General features: G+C 39.8%; 1 protein-coding gene across 4 annotated transcripts in view; it reads left to right on the forward strand.

Annotated features, from left to right (window-relative positions):
- The window catches only part of UBE2D2 (ubiquitin conjugating enzyme E2 D2), a 61,766-nt gene extending 53,812 nt beyond the window's left edge, over positions 1–7,954 (forward strand). Inside the window, exons 6-8 of one of the 4 annotated variants that reach the window (XR_005583690.1) lie at positions 1,940–2,033; positions 2,748–2,894; positions 4,156–7,954. Coding sequence is in view for 3 of the 4 variants with exons in the window: in XM_039484749.1 (XP_039340683.1) it covers positions 1,940–2,033; positions 2,818–2,866 (143 nt within the window). In the remaining variant the exon portion in view is untranslated. The remainder of the gene's footprint in view (positions 1–1,939; positions 2,034–2,747; positions 2,895–4,155) is intronic. The other 3 variants (XM_039484749.1, XM_039484751.1, XM_039484750.1) reach the window with 3 other exon arrangements.
- Positions 7,955–9,851: the final 1,897 nt, after the last annotated feature.

Raw genomic sequence — 9,851 nt, forward strand, 5'->3', positions numbered from 1 at the left:
TGAAACAGTGTGACCATTCCTGAACTTTTAAAGTTCTCTAAAATTGTGTGTACAGATACTGATGGAGGGTGCAGAAATTCTGTTAACGCAGAATACTGTTTTGTCATACTTTTTCTCACTGACAACTATTTTAAGGATTTTGTTTCCTGAACATAGTCTGTCCAATGAAAATTCAACTAATCTGTTGGAATATCACAGGAATTATAACCTTTAGTAGACTAGTAACATGGTGTTGGAGGAAAAGAGGCACTAATCTAACCCAGAACAAGAAATAGGGTTGACCTTTTCAGAGACCTCACATCTGCAGGAATTTATCCAATGCAGAACCTGAATTTTACACCAATCAGTATTTTTGTTCTTCCCTAAAATAGTTCTAGAAACCTGGAACTATAGTTTGACACTAATATACCCCACTAATAAAGTGTCTACTGTAATACAGTGAAAACTGCATTAACTCAAGCATCTGTGATCACTTCTTGTTCTCTCATCCCCACCCAATACAACTTAGCTAGTGAAAGCACCTGGCCCCAAGTACCTGGTATCATTTCTTTTTTCACTCTAGTTCTGAAGTTCTTTTTAGCATGACAAATTAAAGATGAATGTGAGAGATCCATCCTACTCTTGCATTCAGCATATGGGACAACAGTACGTCCTGTCTTGTAGAAGACCCTTTTGTACAAGGAGTTTCCAAAACCATCATAGAGCAAACATCAAATAGTATGATTAGACAAATATTTAATTTAATTTTGAATCCGAGCTGCTAGTGTAGATACATTTAAGATTTCCCAGCACTCTAATGTCATGTATATAAACTTGCCCAGAGCAGGCCTTGTGTGTGCTAAGACTCCTCCTGTTGCTCCCATGAATGGAGCTGAGCTGGTGGCAGGAATTATGGGACACCTGGGAGGCAGGGAGAGCCCTTGTCTATACTACCGTAGCAGCATCAAAGGATAAGCTGGACAAGGTCACAGCAAGATGTAAAGATGCGTATTTTTAAAGATGTGCTTAGTGTTGCTCCTCTGTATTAAGATCAAGATTTTTTTTTTTCCCCCTTATTTTTAAACCTCAGAAATATCGGAATGTCAACTCTGTTCTTTCCTGGCTTTGCTGGAGGGCCTATTGAATGTCTCAGGCTATGTCTAGTCTTGGAAGACTGGTCATATTTAAAAATACTTAGAAAAAGTTTTAACATGGCTTTAAGTACGGCTTTACACTTAGTTAAAACAGGGAAGGTTGTGTTACCTTCTGAATATGACTTTCCCTGTTTACACTAGATGCAGAGCAGTGTTTTAAAACTGTTTAAAACATGTTGGCAAATGTGATCTCTCTTCCTGTTCTAGACATGGCCTCAGTTGTCTAATCTTAACTTTAAACGAGTAGTAATATGGACAAAATATTAAAGCATTAAAATGAAGCTGTGAACAGTTGATCTTAAAATCTCTTCCCCTTCTCAGTTGCTCTTTCACTCTTTGACTATGTCATAACATTAGTTCTCCAGTTATCTTCCAGGCAAGTCAGGACCTAAATTTCTATTAAAACATTTTTTTAAAAAAAATCTGGTCTTAAAACCCTTCAGGCAATTGTATACATAATACTTGATATTTTTTTAATTGCATGACACCTTTTTAAAGGTGATTCCAACTTGTAATTGAACAGTTCTGTCCTGCTGTCTCCATACTGGCATGGTGTACTCAAAATAAGTGTTATGGTCCTGTAAAGCCTTAATTCAGCTGTGAAATGGTAATTACTTTAGGATATAAAGTCATTTGGCTAAATTTCTGGAATTTACTATTCATTAGTGTTAATGTTTTCTGTTTTGTTTTGGTCACCACAGCTTGACTCCAGACATCAAGGGTTAAAATAGCAACGAGTAGGTTTATTTCCTGCAGGTGTTTTCAGCAGCACTTAAATTCTAATGCAATGTTTTTTTTCTCTCTAGTACTTTTGTCCATCTGTTCTCTGTTGTGTGATCCCAATCCAGATGATCCCTTAGTGCCTGAGATTGCACGGATCTACAAAACAGATAGAGAAAAGTGAGTATGGAAGCCAAAAACCTGTTAAATGCTTCAGTTAATGTGAAAACAGCAAAATCTGTACTCAGAACCAGAGGTAAAAAGAAAATGGGATTACTTTATAAAAAACTAATCTTTGAATTTGTTAAATTTGTCTTCATCAGTTGGGAACCTTGGTCTTCTAAAGACATTGCTTAGAAGAAGCACTGTAGATACAGTGCACACTGACACTAGTCTTCATATAGTAGTACCTAATGGCATTGCTATAGGGAAGTCTGTATCGAGGGACTATTAAGTAAGCCTTACCTCCCCCTCCTCCCCCCGCCCCCAAATCCATGAACCAAGTTCTCAGCCTATAAGCAAATCTATATCTGTTTAGTTGCTGATAAACCTGAGAAAATCTCACAAATGTAATTTGTACTAAGAACCATATTTTATACAGATTTTGCAGCATCAGTTTGAGTTACTCACTTTAAAAACCCTTCACTGTCTGTGCTTCAATCTATATAGTCAGCAGAAGGAGAACAAGTTAAACTCTATTACAGGGAGCGCTAATGTTCTAAATGGTGGGGCATGAACATGGAGGTAACCAATACCTCTGATTCAGCTTCATTGACCGCAGGTGCAAGGGAAGGATAAGAGTGGTAGAGATGTGGGGAAGACTTGTAAGCTTTTAGGGAGCATATTGCAAAAATCAGAAAAACTTTTGAATTAATGTAACTCAAACTGCTTCAGTTTAAAAGGGAACTTCTTGTCTGAGCAATTGCTTGATGATGATGATTGTAAACTAATTCCCCACCTTGAGCTGTTCCCACTCCAGAACTGATCAGCAGTTCCCTTACACGACCATCTAATGAAGTCAAGACAGCACTTCAGCAACCTGTGAGTAGGGAGGGAGGTGAAATTAAGCAAGTTTCTGGATAATATGTTTGGTAATTCAGAAGCAGATACTGGGGAAAGTCAGTACATCTTGTCTGCCATCAGAGCTGCATGATTAGTATTCAGCAGTTCGGCACGAGGTACAACTGTAAAATTGTTTAAACTCTTCAAAAGCCAAGTTCAAATGTGTTGATAGCACAAGACTAATATATTTGCATACTCCTTTCCAGAATATATGAGAACTGAATATATAAACTCTGTGGATTTGACAATGTTGAAGTTAATGGGTTGTCTAAGTAAAAGCTGTTATGTTGCAAAGAACCATTCTTAGGTTAAGTTGACTAGATAGCTTTATTGGAACAAAGATCCAGTTGGAATTCTGTATAATAAGGTGGCCAAGTATCCTCTAGCTAATAGAATGTACTCTCCAGAGTGAAGTTTTTGCAAAAGAAATGTATCTCACTTTTTTTTGTGACAGGTGAAAGGGAGATGTCCCAAATATCAGTACTGCATCAAACATTATGGTGGTATTGCAGTTTTTACTTGAGAGACTAGCCAAAATGTCCTGTGTGCACAATTCCTGACCCCATTGGGTGCAAAAAGACTGTAGCTTGGGTCTGTAAGGAGCAGGTTGCTCCTTAGAAGTTGAAAAGTTGTCATGGCCCAGATTTCATCCCTCTTTTTTGCTCTGTCAAAATAGTCAACCATAATAGCTGGAGCCAAAATAAACAAATGCTGTAACACTATTCTAAATCTGGCAATATCTTGCAGCTCAGCATCTATGGGAAACTGTTATTACTTTTTCCTTACAACTGATGATGACTGAAGAGAAAGCAGAAGCAAAACCTTGCCAAATAGTTATTGCATCATACAGAGCTTTCAGACTACTATGAAGATAAAATTTACAACGGTAACACACTGTTGCCCAAAGATAGTGGTTAGAAAACATGTAAATTTAAGTCTTCATGTCAAAACACTAGCTTTTATGTAATTCTGCCCCAAAGACTTTGTTTTGCTGCTGCTTGCTTAAATAATTATAAACACAGCAAAGATTACTCTCCCTGCTCTGATAAAAGGGTTAAGTTGTGTCACTTATTTGCATGAAACTTTATTTTGCTCTTCAAATTACCTGACTGAAAGTTCTGATGTTGCTGAAGAGAATTTAGCTTAAAGGCATGTGTAGAACATTCCACTGGAGTTAAAAATATCTCTTGCATTTGAGTGGATGATATATGTTAAACAAATCCTCTTTTTATACATACAGGTACAACAGAATAGCTCGGGAATGGACTCAGAAGTATGCGATGTAATTAAAGAAATTATTGGATAACCTCTACAAATAAAGATAGGGGAACTCTGAAAGAGAAAGTCCTTTTGATTTCCATTTGACTGCTTTCTATGAGCCCACGCCTCATCTTCCCCTGTGCACATGTTTACCTGATACAGCAGTGCTGCGTGTTGTACATACTTGGAACAACAAAATAGAAATACTGTATTCCCCGTACCAACATTGACTCCTAGCAAAGAAGTGTGTGTGTGAAAAGCCAGTTCTTCAGTCATAACTTAGTTGTGAGCCTAAAAGCATTCCTTATTGATTTAAATTGGGTAATAAAATGAGGAGGGAGGAGTGGTGGGTTTCATCGTTTTCTGGAGACAGTTCACTGACTTGTGGGAGGATTTTTTTAACTGGAATCCTTTTAAACTCATAACAGTTATGGAAAGCCAAGGTGAGGAACTCAAAGCTGTTTCTGTATTCATTTTATTCTGAAGGATCTACATCTTAAGTAAAAGTTACAACCAACAAGATTAACCCGTACCCACATCCTGTGTTTAAGGTCTAAGTTTAAATGGTCAACATTTAAATGGATTGGAGCTATTAGTGCATCAAGTGACGTTGATTTATTTCAACTCTTCTCTCCCCTCCCTCATACCTTTTTGGTTTGTATGTGGTTTCTCAGTTAATACATAGCTAATAGCTCTTAAGAAAAATAAGTTTTTTAACTGCTTAGGTCTTTCTGGATGTAAGGGTAAAAATTCATTTGACAGAAAACTCGTGTATATTTAAAGACCCAACTGCTCCCCTGGGGCTTGTACGTTCAAGAATGATTAATCTGTGTAATAAACTGATTACTACAGTCATTACATATAACTTTGTGTGAATAGGCTTTTAATTTTAAAACCAGTTTGTTACAGGCTAAAATTAATGGTGGCTTGTCCTTAAATGTCTGCATTCACAAACAGTTGCATTTCAGAATCATGAAGCAATTCAGTTTGCATCAGAAAAGGCTATGAGCCTGGACAAGACAAACGTAAGGTTAAAGCACTTACATGAACTCAAGATATGTCGTGTGCCAGCAACTTGACTGTTAAACCAAAAAAGCAGTTTACTTAATGAGGATCTGAGCAACAAAATTTTACAAAGCCTAGTGGTATTATTCCCACTTGCATGGGACTTAACACAAGGCATATGTAGGTAAGTGAAACCTTATGTAACTAAAGTAATGGATGTAAAAGGGTAAAAATTATCTCACACATCAGCACAAACGTTCATAAAATGTAGGTTTTACATGCTTCCTTTGCACTAAACATTTGCAAATGTTCATATGGTTTTCAATTGTACTTGTATGTGTCTTTTATTTGAACAAAGTCTTCACTTGAATTCAGTGAAAATGTAGTTTGAAATTTTACTTTGTAAACAAGTGTATTTGCCAGCAACATTCATGTGAAGTAGGCGAGTCTGCAATTTTTATCTCCTTCAGTATAATTGTAAACCAAGCCATCAAAATGAAGGAGAGGCTATAGCCTCCAGCTCTCCAGCCACAGGGGTCTGTCCCATCCATTTTCAAATGCATCTTTACACTCTTGCACAAATGAGGAATAAATGTCCACTGCTTTTGGTCTAAATTTGTTCCAGTTGTCTCATCTCTCAATGTCCTTGGTTATGCATCTCTGCATGTAAATGTTAGCAACCTCGAGTTTTCTGTGCAGCGGGCTATAGGAAAAACTTGCATATACAAATGAGTCTTGATAGCAGACACATGGTAACTGCTATGGTTTACACTTGGAGGTTTTTATACTTATTGCATGAGGGAAAAGCAAAGTTTTCTGATTAAAATGGCTCTGAAACGGAGCAGAGCTTCACTTGCAAAGAACTATAGAATGTATGGCCATATATTGAACAGGTGATGTGCTAAGAATATAGAATGCTTCTTGGAAAAAGTACAATTATGTGAAGTAACTTGTACTGGAAGGACAAATGAACTTGGGAAAGGCTTGCATTATTGAAGCATTCTCTAAGAGCATAATTGTATTTGCCTATGTTCATATAATATTATGGCCATAGAAAAATGAGCCGTAATGGGGGCCTACAGACTGGTTTGATTCACCTACCATGCATACTGTTACCAGTAATAAGATATAGCCGCATAGTACAGGAATTTAATAACTTGTACCTAAATTTGCAGCTGTAGTTTAGTAGGAACTTCTGTGCAGTCTATTTGAACTTCTAACAGTTATGATCAGGCCTTATATTTAATAGTAATTTAAAAAAGCTCCAGTGTTAAATGCGCTGGTATCCTACTGTGGCACTTGGGGAAAGTACAGGGTACTGTGAAGTCACCAGTGCAACTTCCTATGCCATGTTTGATCTTTCTTGCCACCTTCAATGATAAGCATAACTAAACGATTACTTGCCTTTAACTGCACATCTGTTTTGAGTATTGTGTAAAAAGTCTCCATAGTCTGCTGTAAGTGCCAGAGAGTGGAATATATAATCTAAATTAATCTGTTTTTTATGAAGTCATGAAGTAAATTACCATACTCATAAGGCCCAAAGTGTGTTTGGTGGGGGAGAGATTGAGAGGCAAGGGTAGAGAGGAGTGTTATAAGAAGAGATGGAGAAACAAAAGGAGCCTGTTTCAAAGCTGTGGATCAGGCTCTTGCATGGTCAGTTGTGATAGAAAGGGTGTCAGAAGTCTGTTCTAGGTAAGAATAGATAAGATCTAGGCTAAAAGCTAATGCAAAATGACAGGGGTGTTCCATCTTCTGCATAATTCCAGCTTACACATGGCTGTCATCACTTGTAGTAAAGTGACTTCTACCCTCTGTAGGTGAAGTGAATGCTTTAAATTTATTGGGACCGGAGTTCATGCAACAGCAGGTGTGAATAGTACCTTGTCTAGATGTGTGCATACTAGTTGTATTCTAGCTAACTCATTAAAAATAGCAGTGAGGATGCTATGGCACAGGGCTTAGCAGTTACATATGTACTTGTGGAGGCAGGCAGGCTTGTGCAGCCTGTACTAAAGCCCATTCCATGATGTACACTTAAAGTAGCTTGCTGCAATTGGAATACAGATAACCAAGAATGTCTGTCTATATGACCTTGCATTCACATCCCTGACTACAATGTAGACACATCCTGAAGCATTACATGTTGCAAGAAGCTTTAGTTTCTGGGTTCTTTGCACAGGTGTTAATGTTACCCAACCAAGCAGCTAACAGAGAGCTTGTCTTAACTTTACAGTTTATTTCAGTTAACTAGTTCACTTTAACTGTTACTACTGTGACTTACAGGGTTGTATCTTCATCAGCACTCTGCATCTAATAGTTCCCATTTTCCTGGGTGCTAATTATGTCTACTTATAAAAAAATCAATAAATTGGCCGCATTGTGGGTGTCTGAGCCTTCTTGAAAACTCAGGCTGTAAAGATAGCTGATGTTAGAGCTAATCGCTTAAATGTTTTTATGAAGACTAGGATATACTGCAGTAAGGCAGATGGAAGGATAAATGGTTTCAGATTGTGAACTGTCACTAAAATGTCATCCAGCTATCTTAATTCCAGCAGCCTCATGAAATTATCTGCCAATGCTCTACCTGTATTTTTAACAATGTTATGTTCTATAATTGTAGCTCCTGAGAATTCAGTCAAATTGGTGCTTTATTCTGTCACTTCTGTATAAACCTAAATCATACACTCCTGGATGTTGGACTGTGAAAACTTGCTTTACGGAAGAACTCCACTCACTTGGTCTGTTGTATTAAATGGCTATAATTGTCTGAATTTCAATGTGGAAAACTTTGTTTTTAAATGAATCTTGATGGTTTTTATTAGGGTTTTTGGGGGTGGGATAGCTTAAAGCAATCCTGATTCTTAAACCTCTTCACACTGGGATTTGCTTTTAAAGGATTATGTTTAATAACCAAAGCCCAGATTTTTAAAGGTATCTAGGCACTGCTAAATTTAGCATTGCAACACTTAGCTGATTTAGGAGCCTACAATCATTTAAAAAAGGGGGCTTGGGCACTTCAGTGGGATATAGTCCTAAATTCTTTTGGAAATAAGATGTAGGCATCTAAATCAGGTGTAGCTGTTGCAGTGCCTAAATAACTTACAAATTTTAGCCTAAATCTCTTCAAATCTTCCTTGTTACTTAACTTGAGAGGATAGGATTTTAATGTAACAGGATGAAATTGTCTCTAGATAGATATTGTAGGGTAGGTTCCAAACTTTAACACAGGTAATGTGTCCGGTATATCCTCTGTGTTCCTGAATTGGGGGACGCTGCTGCACTTCTTACAAGCAGTAACTAAAGGATAATCTGCCCTAGCACTTACAACTGAAACTCTTCAGTAACTGGGCTGATATTCTAAAAGGAGCTGCATGCTTGAGTGTGTGTTTAGAGACTTTCTGTTAAAGTATTGTCTGCGCTAGTCAGTAATGTACCATAAAATGTCTTTGTCAGTGTCCATCTAGGTTCTTTCCTCATATCCACCACTGTATTAGCCTAGGTGTTAAGCAAATGGCGGTCTCTCCCTTGCTACTTCAGCAGCCAATCACAGACACGTGTTCTACCCTGCTTGCCTTCTCTTGATGATCCGAATCATCTTCCTGCTATTTAGAGAAGTTAAGCAGCTCCAGTGATGCCCTGCTGACCTGGCGTTTTGATGACGTGGAGAACGGATCATAGGCCTCTTTGTCCAGTTGCTATTCCCTGACACACACTTGTGGGAGCAGCACTAGCTTCCTGCTCTGGCACCTGGGCATGTGGGAGGTGCAGTCAGGGCCGGCTCTAGGCACCAGCACTCCAAGCATGTGCCTGGGGCAGGACTCCAGCTTTTTGTTTTGTTTGGGGCACAAGAATCTGGGAGCTGGCCCTGAGTAGAGGTGAGCTGCGGCAGGGAGGGCCGCAGGAAGTAACCCTGGGGGGTGGGGCGTGCAGAGGATCTGCCCCCCCAGCTCACCTCCACCTGCTCTGCTGAGCATGCCGCTGCTCTGCTTATCCCCCTCCCTCCCAGGCTTGCCGCAAAACAGCTGATTCACGCGGCAACCTGGGAGGGAGTGGGGAGAAGTGGAGTGGCGGCAGCGCGCTCAGGGGAGCAGGCAGAGCAGAGGTGAGCTGCGGTGGTGGTGGGGGTTGGGGAGGGCCACAGGAAGTAACCCTGGAGGGGCAGAGGAACCACTCCTGCCCCCCCAGCTCACCTCCGCCTCCTCCCGAGTGTGCCACTGCTCCACTTCTTCCCCCTTCCCTCCCAGGCTCCGGGGGAGGAGGTGGGGCCGGGGATTTGGGGAAGGGGTTGGAATGGGCAGAGTTGGGACGGGGCCAGGGGGGCATGGGAAAATTTTTTTGCTTGGGGCGGCAAAAAACTTGGAGCCGGCCCTAGGTGCGGTGGAAAAGTCTGAATCTTTGCTCAGAGCAGTTAAGAATCTGTCAAAATGTCACTTTGCTGTAGAGAGTTTGAAGGACATGACACAAGCTTCGCTGCTGCTGACAGTGAACGTAATTACACTGCAGCTAGCAGAGGCCTGTGATGTAGGCCTTGGAGCCTGTGGGTGACTCTTATCCTAGCAGAAGGATGGCAACTTATCTTCACTAACATCCTGGTTCCATAATTTTTAAACACTGGATAATAAGCCTGTCGTCTTCTCCCTGCCCCCTGCTCGGGTTAGTTACTCTGAA

The sequence above is a fragment of the Mauremys reevesii genome, linkage group 8 (genome assembly GCF_016161935.1).
Source record: "Mauremys reevesii isolate NIE-2019 linkage group 8, ASM1616193v1, whole genome shotgun sequence".
NCBI lineage: Eukaryota > Metazoa > Chordata > Testudines > Geoemydidae > Mauremys > Mauremys reevesii.